Raw genomic sequence first — 18,473 nt, 5'->3', positions numbered from 1 at the left:
TATGTATCCTCACAATCCCAATGTACCTTCTTGTATATATATATAAATAAATAAATAAATAAACATAATATTACCTTAACTGTAGTAATAATTTAACTATAATCATTTCACCTTTGAGTGTTAATCTGTGTCTCTGTACTAACCAAGAGTGATAATGAAGGGCTAACTTGAGGAAATTCCAGCATTGATGCAGGCTTACCACTCAAATTATAGTGTGTATGATTATATAGTGATTTTTTTTAAATGATAAGCAGCTCTAGTTCGGAAACTAGTGGCTCTACTAACTCAAGTGCCAGAAACAGTCCAAATCACAGTCCAACAAGACTTAGTATTAGTACATCTGCAACACGGCTAGCAAATACAGCCATGATGTCTACTGCCAAAAATGTAAAAGCAACCCTCACTGGTATAAAGGGCCACTTAACCCGACAGATAAAAAAATGTGAGGATTTAAGTAATCAAACTCCAGTTAATTATGTAGAAATGGAAGGCCATTATAAGGTTGCACAGACCAAATATCAACATGTGCTCTTACAAATATTGAAATATCAGGATATCCTCGCAACCACCAATATCAATGAAGAGGCAATGGACGATGTAATACAAGAAAATGCAGATTACGAAGATGCAATGCATACAAAGTTACAACACTTTGACAATTTAATAACCATACATAAGGCCATTACAAATATTGCAGCCACAGCTTCCCAAAACCAGACACAACCAGACGTTAAATTACCATCACTCAGTCTCCCAACTTTCTCTGGTACAGAGGACAAGAGTTGGGACAACTTCTGGAACAAATTTGTTGTTTCTGTGGATTCTAATGCCAATGTAGCAAAGACAACCAAATTTACATATTTACAGGCTGTCTTAAAGAATGAAGCGTTACAGATGGTCTGTAATCTGACCTTCACTGATGACGGTTATGACAATGTCGTACAGCTCCTTAAGGATAATTATGCTAAGCCAGGAAGGACTATCAGACTTCTAACCCAGAAGCTGTTGGATATTAACCCTCCAAATAGTACAGGTGACTCACTCCAAGCCTTTAGATTGGAGCTTGAGTAATTGCTCAAGGCACTTAAGAACAAGGCCAACTTGGACGAATCTGACTGGATAATCCAAGTCCATATGAAACGCAAATTACCCAGTGACATACTGGATAAGTTGTTTGTCTTATATAACAAATCTTCACTGACAGTAAAGAAGATTTCTGAAGGTTTGTGTTCCATAATAGAAAGACAAAGAGATAATCCAGATGGAAAAGCGACATCTAAACTTTCGTCTACCACTAATAGTAAACAACAGAGTACAAACAGTACTCCAAACAAATCTAAAACAACTTCCCCCTACCCAAAGTGGAAACAAGGCAGTGTAGGCACATATGCAGTTGGTCCCTCCAAACCCACAATTAATGCGTCACCCAAACCGGTGACTCCCCAAGATGCTGTTAACGTCTGGAAACCATGTGTGTTCTGTGAACAACCACATTCCATATACTATTGCAATGCTTACCCCGATCGTGCTACACCCATAAAACGACTCAAGGAGTTACGTAAATGTACCAGGTGTATAAGGTCACATAATCCCGACACCTGTACAACTCAAGTACGCACCTGCAATAGGTGCCATAAGGGTCAACACCATACAGCACTTTGTGGACACTCAAGTACAAAGTCTCCCAAATCACAGGAGGAGGAAGGAACTTCCACTTCAGTACAGCTTTGTACTGTGTTACCTGACATAAGTGTCTTCTCAACAAGGTCTGATCATAAATCAGCTCTACCTACTGCTCAATTGATCATTAAAAATGGAGAGTCCAAAGCCACCATACGTGGATTATTTGACCAAGGATCCCAAATGACTTTTATCTCAAAGGAGTTGGTAGATGCCCTGAAACTCAAACCTGTACGAGAGACACGAATAGACATAGCAGGAGTCCTGATTAACTCAGGAGCCCAAGTCTTCAAGGTAGTACAACCTAAAGTACGTTTAGAAGGATATGTCTGAACGATACAAGCTCTAGTAGTAGATAGATTCCCAACAGACCTGTATGTATATTGTCTAAGGACAACAGCCAAATTCCTGAAAGAAAAAGGAATCCAATTGGCTGATAAAATCACATCAGAGAACCTTTCCAATATTGGAATCCTTATGGGATCAGATGTCTACCATAAGTTTATCAAAGGAAAGGAAGAAAAACAAGGTATGAACTTGTTACCATCTGCAGGTGGCTATTTGCTAACAGGCCCAGTATTATGACTAAAACAACCCGCACCTGTTGACCACCAACATGCCAACCCAGTAATGGTTGCATGACTAGGAGAACAGTCTCCACTGCAAATCAGAGACATGTCCGAGGATGAATTTGATCCCCCTGTACATAAGCTATGGGACCTGGCAACTCTTGGCATTGTCCCTGAACAACCTAGCCCAGATGACGACTGGACTTACAAACAATACCTGGACTCAGTTATCTACAGAGATAATCAATACTGGGTCAGGTTACCATGGAAGCTGAATCACCCTCAGCTACCAGTCAACTGTTTTATGGCACAAAACCAATTAAGATCACAGGTGTTGCACTTACAAAGACAGCCTGAGAACTTGAAGTTGTACCATGAAATAATACAGAAGCAACTCGATGACAAATTTATCGAAGTTGTCACTAATGATAACCCAAAGGAAGGACACTACCTGCCACACCATCCTGTACTGAAAAATTCTGCTACTACCCCATTACAGATAGTATTTATTTGCAGCGCTAAGACAAGGCCGAGTAGTGTTTCGTTAAATGACTGCCTTCAAACTGGCCATAGCCTGACACAAAGGCTATACGATGTGCTGTTAAAGCTCCGCATTGGGACTTACGCATATACGGCCGAAATCAGCAAGACTTTTCTTAGGGTAGGTCTCCAAGAAGATGACCGGAACTACACAAAGTTCCTATGGATCAAGGATCCTAACGATCCAAAGAGTGAATTAATCACTTACAGGTTTGCGTCTGTTTTGTTTGGGGCCACATGCTGTTAAAGTTCCATATTGGAACTTACGCATATACAATACAATACAATACAACACAATACAATACAATTTTATTTAGGTAAGGTACATACATACAATAAATATTTACAAGGATTGTTTGACTTATAGGTAGAGCTAGTACATACAATGCCTAAAGCCACTATTACGCAAAGCGTTTCGGGCATGATAAACTTAAATGACAAGCTTAATACTAATTGAGTATAATGAGTAGAATGAAAACAAGAAATGAAAACATAGATGAAAAAGCAGCACAAATACAATTATGTCGACAAACAGCGCTCTTTAAAGAAAAAAACAGACATTGGTTGACAATAGAAGGGTAAGGTAGGTTACAGGCCGACGTATATATATATACGTATATATATATACGGCCGACATCAGCAAGGCTTTTCTTAGGGTAGGTCTCCAAGAAGAAGACCGGGACAACACAAAGTTCCTATGATCAAGGATCCTAATGATCCAAACAGTGAATTAATCACTGACAGGTTTGCGTCTGTTTTGTTTGGGGCCACTTCTTCACCATTTCTGATTCAAGCTACTTTAGATACGCACTTGAAGAAGTCCAATAGCCCAAACAAAACAGAAATTAGCAATAACTTGTATGTGGATAATTTTCAAGGAACAACCAGCAGTGAGAGTAAACTGTTGAATATATACCACAAGGTCAATCGAGAATTAATGGGAGCAAATATGCCTCTCCAGTCATGGGTCTCCAACAACGCCAAATTAAATCAACTGATCGCAACTGAATTTCCCGACTACCAGGTACTCGAGAGGACAAAAGTACTAGGCGTCGAATGGAATATGACAACGGATCAGTTGACAAACAAGTTGGTGGAGCCAGATACCACTAACTTAAGAATGAGAAATTACTCTCACAAGTCAGCAAACCCTTCGACCCGTTAGGACTATTAAGTCCAATCTTAATTAATGGAAAGTTGATAATGCAGGAATGTTGGCAACAAAAGATACGCTGGGATGATCTTTTAACACCTACCTTATAAGAAAAATGGCAAGGGCTAGTGAAAGATTTAAGTATCCTAAAGTCTGTCAAGTTCTCTCGGAACACAGTAGTAAATGAAAAGAAACCAATTAAGCTACATGTATTTTGTGATGCCTCAGGAAAGACTTATGGCACAGTAGCTTACCTGGTCTCAAATGGGCAAGCCAATTTGCTCACATCAAAGGCCAGAGTGGCACCTTTAAAGAAAAGATCATTGCCACAATTGGAATTAACAGCCTTACTGCTAGGTGTAAGATTGGCTCATTATCTGATCAAGGCCTTAAGCAACATCCACTTTGAAGAAACAGTGGTATGGTCAGATAATGAGGCAGTGCTACAGTGGGTTAAAAACAATAATAGTAAGAATCCTTTCGTGAGTAACCGCGTTAAGGAAATACGAGAGTTGTCAGCAGGGTATAAACTAAGATATGTACCCACTAAAGAGAATCAAGCTGACTATCTCTCCCGAGGCCTGACTTTATGGCAATTAACAAAGGCAGCGATGTGGTTCAATGGACCTCAGAGGCTAACCAGCGACGAGTGGCCTTAACAAAAGCCACAAGTCATTGTGACCAATGTCACTGTTCCCACTGAGAACCCAGAACTACCTCGGACTTTGGAAATTGATCCTACTCGGTACTCTGAACTGAACAAATTAATAGGTGTCACTCAAGTAGTGTCTGATTTTCTAAAGAAAATAGGAATCAAGCATAAATTCCCTAGTGCCCTAAGGTACTGGGTCAAAAGAGCTCAGACACATTCGGGACGGAATTTGACAATGTTCCTAAGAAGTTACAAAGTGATCTGGGTCTCTGGTTAGACACCGACAATTATAACACAATCAGATGCGGAGGCCGCTTACAGCATGCTGACATAGATCTGGAAGCAAAAAATACAATATTGCTTCCTTGTCACCACATAGTAAGCAAACTAATTGTGTTACACATACACAAATACAGCACTCTGCATGGTGGGACATTAGATACTCTCACAGACTTAAGACAACAGTACTGGCTACCCTTAGGTAGGCAGACAGTAAAATCAATAATTAAATCCTGTGTTATTTGCCGGAGATACGATGCCAGAGTGTGTCCATATCCAGGCCCTCCTCCACTTCTGAAGGAACGAGTCGTACATATTCGTCCCTTTGAGACTACAGGAGTAGATTTCACAGGAGCACTAATACTAACAGGCACCAAGGGCAGAAAACCAGAAAAGGCCTATATCTGTCTTTAACTTGTGCCACAACAAGGGCAGTCCATCTAGAAGTGACTCCCGATATGAGTGCCGAGGCATTCTTACAGGCTTTCCGCAGGTTTGCTTCACATAGATCATGTCCTAACTTAATGATCTCAGACAATGGGTCCAACTTAGTGGCAGGAGAAGCATGTCTGAGGAAAATCTGGACACAACCAAGGTTGTGTCGTCAGCAAATAGAATTGGTTTGAGGTGTTGGGAGGTATTTGGAAGGTCATTAATGTAGATGAGAAAGAGGAGAAGGCCAAGTATGCTGGCCTGGGGAACACCAATGTTGATGGGTAGGGTGGGAGAAATTGAATTATTCACAGAAACATACTGGAGCCTGTCAGTAAGGTAGGATTTGAGGTATTGCAGGGAGTGTCCTCTGACTCCATAATGATGTAATTTAAAAAGAAGGTTTTGGTGGTTGACAGTGTCAAAAGCCTTACGCAGGTCCACAAATAACCCAACAGGGAACTCATTTTTATCAAGAGCTGTATGAATCGAGTTAAGCATACTAATAAGTGTATCGTTAGTGCCTTTTTTGGGTCTGAAGTCATATTGGCAAGGGCTAAGTATATTGTGTTTGGCTAGATAAGAGTAAAGCTGCTTATAGATTAGTTTTAAAAAAATTTTGACAAGTTTGGCAGGATTGATATAGGTCTGTAGTTGTTAACATCTGTGAGATCACCACATTTGTGGACAGGCGTTACTCTCGCTTTTATTTAGAATATCTGGAAAGGTTTGGAGTTCAAGTGACTTGTTGAAGAGCAATGCAATAGCAGGGGCTAAAGATCTGGAGGTTTTTTTGTAAATTAAAGTTGGTATCTCCTCAAGGGCACTAGACTTGGTTTTAAGGGAAAGGATTATCTCACTGACGTCAGTGGAATTAATAGGCTTTAGGTACAGAGACTGTGGTTAGTTACCTGTAAGACAGTCCTTAACGTCAGTACTGGAAGATGGAATATCATTTGCAAGGGATGACCCAATGGAAGAGAAGAACCTATTGAACTCAATAGCAGAATCTGAGGCTGAAAGCTGACCATCGGCATTAGACAGGAGTGTTGGTTTGTTATTTAAAGTCTTCTTTGATCCCAATATTTGTGAAATTGTGCTCCAAGTTTTTTTAATGTTGCTCTTTATTTGGGTAAATTTATCTTTGTAGTATTTAGTTTTGGCTCGTCTAATTATCTTAGATAGCAATAATGAGTAATTCTTTGAGAATTCTTTGGAGACAATTCATAACCTATACTTCTTCTCAAGGTCATGTTTTTTATTAATGGATTTAAGTATTCCCTTTGTAAGCCATTGATTGTTAAGCCTTTTCGTTGTGACTTGTTTTGTAAGCATAGGACAGTGGGTGTTATAAAGGCTAAGAGTTTTTTGAAGAAAAGATTGCACTGCTAGGTTGATGTCCCCTATGTTACCTAACTCGGACTCCCAGTTGACATTATCAGCAGCAGTTATAAAATTGTCTATAGCAGTTTCATTGTGCAGCCTAAAACTTAACTCCCTTGACTCTAGAGGTGGTTTGCTAATGTTAGTTAAGAGAAATGGGGGGGTAATGGTCTGTAGTGCTATCGGTGATTATACCTGAAGTAAGCGGAGAGGTTATGTTTGTCCAGATGTGATCTAGAGTCGTGGCAGTACTATCAGTGATTCTAGTAGGTCTAGTGATTAAGGGTATGAGGAAGCAGGAATTCATACAGTTGAGGAAGCTAACAGCAGTAGGGTGTTCAGGCTCGCAGAGGTCAATATTAAAGTCCCCTGTGATAATTAGATGGTTTTTGTTCAGTCTGTTATCAAGTATTAGATTTCTAAGGTTTGAGTTGAATTCGGACACATCAGTGTTAGGAATTCTATAGACTGCACCCACAGACAGGACAGACTCGGCACCCTTGACTCTGAAGCTGGCGAAGATATACTCCCCACAGCAGTCTCTAGTTCTAATTTCTTTTAAGCATGTTAGTTCTTGGTGGTAGTAAAGAGCAGTGCCACCACCTTTCTGAATTTGACGACAGTTGTGAATTGCCGAGTAGGTAGGCATGTTAAAGAGTTGAGTAGTATCCTCTTTCAACCATGTTTCAGTAAGTATAATAAAAGAGAATTTGTTGTCAATAGTTTCAATCAAGGCACTAACATCATCGAAGTGTTTACCTAGGGATCTAACGTTCAAGTTGATTATAGAGATATTGTGATTATGAGTTAATAAATAAATAAATAAATAAATATGTTTATTCAGGTAAGGTACATACATACAAGTGATGTTACATTAATGGATTGATATATAGATAGAGCTAGTACATACAATGCCTAAAGCCACTATTACGCAATGCGTTTCGGGCAAGAAAAACATTAATATCTAGAACTTAATACTAATTGAGCATAAAGAATAAAAAGTGTTGAAAACAAATACAAATAAAGATAAAAAAAGGGGGAACATGACTGAAAAAGCAGCACAAATACAATAGGTTGACAAACAGTGTTGATTAAAAAAAAATATAATAATAATAAAATAAAATAACAGACATGGGTTGACAATAAAGGAGTGAGGTGGGTTACAGGGAATTTATTAGGTATTGTTTAGTTTTTATCTTAAACTGGTTGAGAGAGGTACAGTCTTTAACATGGTTGGGAAGGTCATTCCACATTCTGGGTCCCTTGATTTGTAGAGCATTTCTAGTTTGATTAAGTCGTACTCTAGGAATATCAAAACTGTATTTATTCCTGGTGTGGTGCTCATGGGTTCTGTTACAACCTTCAATGAAGCTTTTGAGGTCAGGATTGGCATTACAGTTCAGCGTTTTATATATGTATAATACACAAGAGAGAATGTGCAGTGACTTAATATCTAACATATTCAGAGATTTGAGTAAGGGTACCGAGTGATGTCTGGGGCCAGAGTTGGTTATTGTCCTAATAGCAGCTTTGTGTTGGGTAATGAGAGGACGTAAATGATTTTGGGTAGTAGAACCCCAAGCACAAATACCATAGTTGAGGTATGGATAGATGAGGGAGTAATAGAGAGTAACCAGAGCAGGGCGGGGTACATAATATCTGATCTTAGAAAGAATGCCAACAGTTTTTGAAACTTTTTTTGATATATTTAGAATGTGACCCTGGAAATTCAGCTTGTGGTCGATGAGAACGCCAAGGAATTTGCCATCTAATTTGTTACAAATTTGGGTATTGTTTATTTTGAGATTTATCTGATTAGAGGATTTATTGCCAAACAGAATATAAAACGTTTTGTCAATGTTAAGGGTGAGTTTGTTGGCAGTTAGCCAAAGATGGACTTTCTCTAGCTCAGTATTTACTGTGGCATTTAGAGCAAGGGGGTCAGGACTGGAGTAAATGAAGGTTGTGTCGTCAGCAAATAGAATTGGTTTGAGGTGTTGGGAGGCATTTGGAAGGTCATTAATGTAGATGAGAAAGAGGAGAGGGCCAAGTATGCTGCCCTGAGGAACACCAATGTTGATGGGTAGGGTGGGAGAAATTGTATTATTCACAGAAACATACTGGAGCCTGTCAGTAAGATAAGATTTGAGGTATTGCAGGGAGTGTCCTCTGACTCCATAATGATGTAATTTAAGAAGAAGGTTTTGATGGTTGACAGTGTCAAAAGCCTTACGCAGGTCCACAAATAACCCAACAGGAAACTCCTTTTTATCAAGAGCTGCGTGAATTACGTTAATCATACTAATAAGTGCATCGTTAGTGCTTTTTTTGGGTCTGAAGCCATATTGACAAGAGCTAAGTATATTGTGTTTGGCTAGAAAAGAGTAAAGCTGCTTGTAGATTAGCTTTTCGAATATTTTTGACAAGTTAGGCAGGATTGATATAGGTCTATAGTTGTTAACATCAGTGAGATCACCACATTTGTAGACAGGGGTTACTCTTGCTTTTTTTAGAATGTCAGGAAAGGTTTGGAGTTCAAGTGACTTGTTGAAGAGCAATGCAATAGCAGGGGCTAGAGATCTGGAGGCTTTTTTGTAAATTAAAGTTGGTATCTCCTCGAGGGCACTAGACTTGGTTTTAAGGGAAAGGATTATTTCATTGACATCACATTGCTTACATCATGTGCTGCAAAATATCTGCAATTTAGATCATTAAAGTGATGATTGTCATAGATAGTGGATAAGAGGTTTAGTTCTGGGTCTATACTTGTCTGCATAAAAAGCTGGTTGCAGGAAAACAAGGCAAGAAAGGCAGATTACAAAGTAGAATTAAGCTATAAAAGGGGGAAAAATTTATAAACAATACTATACAAAACAAACACAAAATGAACAACAAAAGAAAAAAATGAGGTAGCTTATAAGGGGCTTACAGGGGTACAATGGAGTAAGGGAGTATGGCGAGGCTAGGCAACCTAGGTAATAAATGAAATTAAAGAAAAAACATATAAACATGGACTATACAAAACAAAAGATATAGAAATACAAAACAAAGATATAAACAAGACTATACAATACAAAAACAAATTGGGCAAAAAAAAGAAAAAATGAGGTAGATTGCTTATTTGGACTCTCAGGTACACTGTAAGTAACAATTTGCAATTTGAGATACAGGCAAAGCCAGGGGTACAATGGAGTAAGGGAGTATGGCGAGGGTAGGCAACCTAGGTAATAAATGAAATCAAAGAAAAAGTTGAATAATAAACATAGGCAAATTTAAGCTAATGATTATTAACTATAAATAGTTCAGTTATGACTGTATAATTAATAAGACCTGAAGAAATATTAATGCACTCAATTAATTAAGTTCAGTAAATGACTAGTGAAGAGTAAGTTAAAAATTAAGTCAAAAATGAAACAAGGAGACTTAGGATACCTAGCCCCACTAGTTGACAAGGGGGTTAATTAAGTTAATTCATTGAGAGTGATAATATGGTGAGACAAACCACATTGGGAGAGGAAAGTGTTGAGGTTCTCTTCATTAGCAATTGTAAACATTTTGCCCTCTGCGGTCTTTCTCACCTTTATCAATCCATCTCTAACGAAGCACTGATGAATCGCATCTGGGTTTTGTTGACGGATTTGACGCAGGCGGTAGAGGAGTTGCTGTCTGTTCCTAGTCAAGCACTCGTTGATGTATAATTCCTTCCGTTGGGATGCCGCTGTCCGGACAAGATGGGATTTCATGAACTGGGAAGTCAGCTTCAGACGAATTTTCCGCTGGTTTTGACCTGATGGATTCTTTTTGCCTACTCTGTAGGCAGCAATAATGTCAGTTTTGTTTAGAATGACCTGCAATTCGTTTTTTTATGAGAGCCTGAACTATTTCGACACACTTTTCACCTTCACGTTCCACAGGTATATCTTGGGACGACACAATAACAGAGTCTAGCAGCTTTTGTTGGTTTTGTTCTTCCTGGGAGACGGAACGTTGGGCGGATAATGTACTGATACATGCATCAGTTTTCAGAAGATTGTTTTCCTCACGGAGATCATTCAAGTCATGCTGGAGTTGGTCTTGGCTAGCCTTAAAGTTTCTAATATCCTCGCGGAGGAGGGTTATTTCTTGTTGTTGATGTTGGAGATTCGCGCGGTTCGCTAGATTCTCATTTTGAAGACTCAAGATGATAGCATGTTGAGACTCGAGGACTAGGCACAACTTTTTGAACCACTGATTCTCGGTCCAGTTAGGGAAATCCGGTGAGGGACCGGAAGCTCGCTTGAATTGCGTAAACTGGGATGTTAGCGTGTTAATAGGAGAGGATTGAGAGGACACCGCTCCCTGGCTCAATGGGGTGGAGGGGAGGGCAGCACCGCCGCCACGGACCCCAGAGCTTCCAGACGGAGAAACACGGAGGTTGTTAGAGTTGGCCGGGATGGATGCCTTGTTAAGGGGTTTGTTGCCCTTATTTCCCTGCGCAGTCACATTTTTAGGAGACATGATTGGTTGAGAATGGACTGGGGGTATATGTTGTGAAGAAACTTGCGTCAGGCAGCGCGGTGGCGGGCAGCATGCACTGATACTCACAGCCGTAGAGGATTGTTTTGAAATTTGTTTGAGATGGAATGAGTTGATTTTGGTTGGTTACTTTGGTTTTGTTATAACATGCTTGGACTCCATGTACTTAGCTGCCTGTGGGTGGCGGTCTACATCATCTGGCGGTAGTTTAAGGGCTGAAATACAGCTTAGAGTGAGGAGCGTAGCGTGCACTCAACCGCGTCAGACGATCAGACGTCAGAATGATGATCTCTTATCTACCTCTCTGATGATGTTTTTCAGCATGGACCATTAGGTCCAGCTCATCTGATGTATGGGAGACCTCTCAGCAACCTTGTGTCCCTTACGGATGAGGAACCAGAGGATCCTTCATATGTCCGAGAGAGTGATTTGGTTCAACGTTTCAAACATCTATCAGGGGTGTAGGTCGATGGAATGACGTATGGACTCGAGAATACCTTACTGCTCTGAGGGAGTATCATTACGGGGCAAACAACCCCTACAACAGAATTAACTTGAACCTTGGTGACATAGTTCTGGTGGACAGCAATGGGCCACATTCAGAGTGGCCTATAGGCCAAATAGTCTCTGTTCATCCAGACAGCCAGGGCAACTTGAGAATAATGAAAGTAAAATGCCGAGGCAACACTACTCTCAAAACATTAGAGAAGTTAGTTCCTTTAGAACTGGCAGGAAAAGAAGACGTTTAATGACTTCCAGCACCCGAAACGCCAGTACGGGACTGCAGCACAACAATGTAAATTGAAATTAATGCAGCACTATAATTCTGAAGGAGAAGAATAAAGTGATCGCAGTCCTTACTGGGACTGTGACCCGTCTTCTTCCCCCCCCCCCCCCCTCCCCCGGAATTATGTCGGAAATCCAACACATAATAACATGAGTATTCCCTTATAGAAAAGAGAATGGGTGATTCCGTGACGTCATCAACGTCACGTATTTACATTACTCATAATCTTTTTATACGACAGTCTAGTGTTTAAATTTAATAAAAAAGTGTTCACTAAGACTGAATATAATTTTCAACACTGGGAATATAGCTTAATACTCTATTCCTTAAACATAAATAGAACCATCAAACATTTTAGTTCGCCTCCCCCGGAAGCATCGTCATGCACACACTGAGACATCAACAAAGGACACGCTGTAGAGTGGCTCTCTGTATGAACTGATTTAACTCGTTAGACACCCAGACTACGTGTCAACAAGCGAGCAACCAGCAAAACAGCCTCTCAACAACCACAGCAACACCAGTATCCGTCTTACCAAGTATTTTTGTTTAATTTTTGACCATAGTTATTCATAACTAGGTAGGCGGTTATAATGCATGAAAACCTACCATAACCAAGTACGTTTACTCAGCGCAACACACTTATATTCCATGTCATACTTATACTTATAAGTTTAGGGAAACATTATTAATTCTTTAAACTCGGCAGGTAATTGTGATTTGGAGTTACAAGAAGTAGAGCAGACAGTTGGCCCTCCATATAAATTATTACCTAGCTGTACACCAAACTTTGTAGGCCTCCAGACAGCCGCCAATTCCGTGGCACTCAGAGGCACAGGGCCACACCCAACTTTGATGCTACAATTACACAGCCTTAGCAGGCCCCATCAACAGGAACAGCTAAGCCCTCTTTTTGTACAATACTATAGACATAGTATTAGAAATTCTAATTAATTATTGCTATAATAATAGTAGATTAGACCACTATATGTGGTATTACTTATAATTTATATTTATCAGGTAAACAATTTGTGGTTTATGAAGGAGCCATCTCAAAGTGGTTTAAGCTGCAAATTGTCCCCCCAATTATGTGAGATAAATTCAGGCAGCTGAATCAGTACATACATTCCACTGACTTACTTAATTACTTACTTGCTTAATTAACTAACTTATTACTAAGAACTAACTAAGAAAATTTATCAGATAAAAAATTATCATATTAAAGTCAATTAAGAAATATTTAGTATTTACAGAATTTAAAAAGAATTAAAGCTGCTTGGATTTTCTCACAACATCTTTCTCTACTGTAGTTTCTCACTTTATAGACTTCTAATCGTGTAAATTTCATATTCTTGGTTGGTGTCGCTTTCCCTGCCTTGAACAGCCTTGACCCAGTTGCAGTGCCACCATCTGTTGGTGTTCAGTTGGTCCCAGATGACTTGATGGTTGTTCGAGCAGTTGTGCAGGGAACTAAACTTTGCCTCTGTCATTTTACCTTTGGGCAAGGTGTGGCTTTGGTAGTAAATTTCTGGGTGAGCCTCGGCGGCTTCCTGATCCCCTCCCTTCCAAGTTGTCAGGTGGCTGCCTACATTTTCCCCTAGAACTGAGCTTGGGAACACGGGCTGGCATTGGGCCACCTCCTCCCCTTTCCCCTAAAATGAGTGGGGTAGGTGGGGTGAGCAAAATCGCTCATGTTTTGCGAGATTTTGATAGTTTGCTTACATAGTTCGGGGTGCTCTTTCAGCTGGTTTTGAGCCTTCGGTCTCTCCTGAATCCACCATTTGTTTGTTTTTGTCTCGCCGACTTTCTGGATGCCATCCCGAATGAGGTGACAGTAGTAAATGTCATTGCTCCCTGTGACTCTGTGATGGGGCCGGGTTCTGCCCTCAATAGGCCTCTAGAACTTTACAGCTGATGTGACCCAGTAGATGGTAACCATCTCATGCATATAGCTGTAGGGAGCCACTGGGCTCACCCAGAAATGGCATTTCATTACATTCAATGCTTGTTTTATAATGTTAAGTAAGAGTTCAGTAGGGTTTAGTATTTTTCTAATAATTTTTACTACTAAATGTATACCAATATAAAAATACTTGTTAAATATGATTAGCTATAGTATGCTAATGCTAAAGCAATCTAGAGTTTCATTAAAAGTTTTGAAACTTTGGGTTCGATCGCAAATTCTTAAAGAGTTTGTTGTTTTCCTTATACTGTACTGAGGTTCAGATTTTCAAGGTTCCACTATATTTTAAGGTTGATTTTAATTTGAATGTTCTGTTATTTTTAGTGTGAAAAACTAAAGGCAGAATTTTAATACTTATACTATTGGATATCCATAAATTTTACCTTGCCTTATTAATAATTTTCAATTCAGTTTGACCGGTGACTAATAACATGTAAACAGAACCAACATGTAAAATGTGACAAATGTTGAATATCTGCCCTCATGACAGGTTCTACACAATTCAAGATTCTTGCCACATTGCTAGTCAGGATGTGCCTGTGAAAAAACGACATGTAGCTCTCAGTCTCCCAATCCCAAGTCTCACCTTGGAGAAGTGGACAAACCTGGTGGGAGAATTACCGACTCCTACCGAGTCGGAAGTGGCGAATTCAGATAAGTATGGCTCTGTGTATAGAATTACATAATTTATATGAAAAGAGCTAAAAATTAATAGGTATGTCTATAGGCATGATATATAAACAAAAATGATGGGCATTATTAATAGGTATTACATCATTACCAGTTATTGGTATATGCCACTGTGTCAGGAACAAAGGCTTTGCATGTAAAGTTGGTGTAACCATTAAGTGCTTTTGATATGGCTTGATGCGCGTTTCTGGATGTAAATTGTTTGCTAAGTGACTTATAGCATTCAAATTCACTAAAAATTAATGTTAGAATACAGTATATCTAATGGATCCTTATAACTGCTATTCCTGTGTTTCTAGTGTTTAATATTTGTTTTGTGCAATTGAATGTGATATCAATACATGATTAGTGTTACAAGATGAAATTAATTTATATACAAAAATGAAAGTAAAATGCACATTGCATAAAATTGTTTTATCGAATGTCATCAGCCAAGGAAACTTTATTTATTTTACTGTGTGTGTGTGTGTGTGTGTGTACTCACGTATTTGTGCTTGCGGGGGTTGAGCTTTGGCTCTTTGGTCTCGCCTCTCAACTGTCAATCAACTGGTGTACAGATTCCTGAGCCTACTGGGCTCTATCATATCTACATTTGAAACTGTGTATGGAGTCAGCCTCCACCACATCACTGCCTAATGCATTCCATCTGTTAACGACTCTAACACTGAAAAAGTTCCTTCTAACATCCCTGTGGCTCATGTGGGTACTCAGTTTCCACTTGTGTTCCCTTGTTCGCGTACCACCAGTGTTGAATAGTTTATTCTTGTTTACCCGGTCGATTCCCCTGAGAATTTTGTAGGTTGTGATCATGTCTTTCCTTACTCTTCTGTCTTCCAGTATCGTAAGGTGCATTTCCCGCAGCCTTTCCTCGTAACTCATGTCTCTTAGTTCTGGGACTAGTCTAGTGGCATACCTTTGGACTTTTTCCAGCTTCGTCTTGTGCTTGACAAGATATGGGCTCCATGCTGAGGCCGCATACTCCAGGATTGGTCTTACACATGTAATAATAATAATAATAATAATAATAATCTTTATTTAGGTAAGGTACATACATAAAGAGATTTACAAAGTTTGTTGGCTTTATAGATAGAGCTAGTACATACAATGCCTAAAGCCACTATTACGCAAAGCGTTTCGGGCAGGAAAAACATTAATGACTACAGCTTAAAACTAATGGGTAAAAACAAAAGATGTGATGAGTACATATAAAAAATAGAGGTAACAGAGGGGGGAACATTGTTGAAAAAGCAGCACAAATACAATTACAAATTATTACAGAAAATTACATTCAAACAGCGTTGATTTGAAAAACAAAAAAACAAAAAATATACATGGGTTGACAACAGGGGGGTAAGGTGGGTTACATGGAATTTATTAGGTATAGCTTCGTTTTTAACTTAAACTGGTTGAGAGAGGTACAGTCTTTAACATGGTTGGGTCTACAAGATTCTGAATGATTCCTTACACAGGTTCCTGAACGCTGTTCTGATGTTAGCCAGCCTCGCATATGCCGCAGACGTTATTCTTTTTATGTGGGCTTCAGGAGACAGGTTTGGTGTGATATCAACTCCTAGTTCTTTCTCTCTGTCCGTTTCATTAAGTACATTGTGCGTGTACAGTTTCATTGTGTGTGTGTGTGTGTGTGTGTACTCACCGAGTTGTACTCACCTAGTTGTGTTTGTGGGGGTTGAGCTCTGGTCCTTTGTTCCTGCCTCTTAAATGTTAATCAACTGGTGTACCGATTCCTATGCCAACTGGGCTTTATCATATCTACATTTGAAACTGCGTATGGAGTCAGCCTCCACCACATCACTGCATTATGCAGCTCATCTGTTAACTACTCTGACACTGAAAAGGTTCTTTTTAATGTCCCTGTGGCATTTGGGTATGTAGTTTCCACCTGTGTCTCTTTGTTTACATACCAGACTTACCACACGTAGTGTGTAAGTGTGTGTGTTTATATTCACCTAATTGTATTCACCTAGTTGTGCTTGCGGGGGTTGACCTCTGCTCTTTCGGCCCGCCTCTTAACTGTCAATTAGTCAACTGGTACTAACTACTAGCTAACTAGTTTTTTCACACACACACACACACACACACTCACACACACACACACACACACACACACACACACACACACACACACACACACACACACACACATACACACACACACACACACACACACACACACACACACACACACACACACACACACACACACACACACACACACACACACACACACACACACACACACACACACGTACACACACACACACAAAGAGACACCTACTGGACCTGGATGTTAGAAAGACTGTTGGTCCAGACGGGATCTCGCCATGGGTGCTGAAAGAGTGTGCAGAGGCACTTTGCTTGCCACTCTCCATAGTGTATAGTAGGTCACTGGAGACGGGAGACCTACCAGAAATATGGAAGACGGCGAATGTGGTCCCAATATACAAAAAGGGCGACAGGCAAGATGCACTGAACTACAGGCCAGTATCCTTGACTTGTATACCATGCAAGGTGATGGAGAAGATCGTGAGAAAAAAACTGGTAGCACATCTGGAGAGAAGGGACTTCGTGACAAATCGACAACATGGGTTCAGGGAGGGTAAATCTTGCCTGACTGGCTTAATAGAATTCTATGACCAGGTAACATAGATTAAGCAAGAAAGAGAGGGCTGGGCGGACTGCATTTTCTTGGATTGTCGGAAAGCCTTTGACACAGTACCGCATAAGAGGTTGGTACATAAGCTGGAGAGACAGGCAGGTGTAGCTGGTAAGGTGCTCCAGTGGATAAGGGAGTACCTAGGCAATAGGAAGCAGAGAGTTACGGTGAGGGGTGAGACCTCCGATTGGCGTGAAGTCACCAGTGGAGTCCCACAGGGCTCTGTACTCGTTCCTATCTTGTTTCTGATATATGTAAATGATCTCCCAGAGGGTATAGATTCATTTCTCTCAATGTTTGCGGGCGATGCAAAAATTATGAGAAGGATTAAGACAGAAGAGGACTGTTTGAGGCTTCAAGAAGACCTAGACAAACTGAAGGAATGGTCAAACAAGTGGTTGTTAGAGTTTAACCCAACCAAATGTAATATAATGAAGATAGGTGTAGGGAGCAGGAGGCCAAATACAAGGTATCATCTGGGAGAGGAAATTCTTCAGGAGTCAGAGAAAGAAAAAGACTTGGGAGTTGATATCACGCCAGACCTGTCTCCTGCAGCACATATCAAGAGGATAACATCAGCGGCATATGCCAGGCTGGCCAACATACGAACGGCATTCAGAAATTTGTGTAAAGAATCATTCAGAACTTTGTATACCACATATGTCAGGCCAATCCTGGAGTATGCAGCCCCAACATGGAGTCCATATCTAGTCAAGGATAAGACTAAACTGGAAAAGGTTCAAAGATTTGCCACCAGACTAGTACCCGAGCTGAGAGGTATGAGCTACGAGGAGAGACTACGGGAATTAAACCTCACTTCGCTGGAAGACAGAAGAGTTAGGGGGGACATGATCACCACATTCAAGATTCTGAAGGGAATTGATAGGGTAGATAAAGACAGGCTATTTAACACAAGGGGCGCACGCACAAGGGAACACAGGTGGAAACTGAGCGCCCAAATGAGCCACAGAGATATTAGAAAGAATTTTTTTAGTGTCAGAGTGGTTGACAAATGGAATGCATTAGGAAGTGATGTGGTGGAGGCTGACTCCATACACAGTTTCAAGTGTAGATATGATAGAGCCCAATAGGCTCAGGAATCTGTACACCTGTTGATTGACGGTTGAGAGGCGGGACCAAAGAGCCAGAGCTCAAC

At 40.2% G+C, this 18,473-nt stretch overlaps 2 protein-coding genes across 2 annotated transcripts; both read left to right on the top strand.

The window, feature by feature from the left end:
- The first annotated feature begins 369 nt into the window (after positions 1-369).
- Positions 370-1,071, top strand: LOC138370126 (uncharacterized). Its single transcript, XM_069334114.1, has one exon. It carries the CDS (start codon positions 370-372, stop codon positions 1,069-1,071), a length of 702 nt encoding a protein of 233 aa, XP_069190215.1.
- A 2,415-nt stretch (positions 1,072-3,486) lies between these two features.
- Positions 3,487-14,639, top strand: LOC138370125 (uncharacterized). Its single transcript, XM_069334113.1, has 3 exons — positions 3,487-3,949; positions 4,171-4,465; positions 14,444-14,639. The coding sequence occupies exons 1-3, from the start codon at positions 3,487-3,489 to the stop codon at positions 14,637-14,639; spliced, it is 954 nt and encodes a 317-aa protein (XP_069190214.1).
- The last annotated feature ends 3,834 nt before the right edge of the window (positions 14,640-18,473 follow it).

Source organism: Procambarus clarkii, chromosome 31 (genome assembly GCF_040958095.1).
Source record: "Procambarus clarkii isolate CNS0578487 chromosome 31, FALCON_Pclarkii_2.0, whole genome shotgun sequence".
In the NCBI taxonomy this organism is placed as follows: Eukaryota; Metazoa; Arthropoda; class Malacostraca; order Decapoda; family Cambaridae; genus Procambarus; species Procambarus clarkii.
This window is presented reverse-complemented; position numbering and strand designations above follow the sequence as displayed.

Bases quoted from the DNA above. Each gene is read 5' to 3' on its own strand.
- LOC138370126 (XM_069334114.1), top strand. From the start codon at position 370: ATGTCTACTGCCAAAAATGTAAAAGCAACCCTCACTGGTATAAAGGGC.
- LOC138370125 (XM_069334113.1), top strand. From the start codon at position 3,487: ATGATCAAGGATCCTAATGATCCAAACAGTGAATTAATCACTGACAGG. The intron at 3,950-4,170 runs GTTAGGACTATT...GTGATGCCTCAG, and splicing joins GTCAGCAAACCCTTCGACCC to GAAAGACTTATGGCACAGTA. The intron at 4,466-14,443 runs GTATAAACTAAG...CCCTCATGACAG, and splicing joins ATACGAGAGTTGTCAGCAGG to GTTCTACACAATTCAAGATT.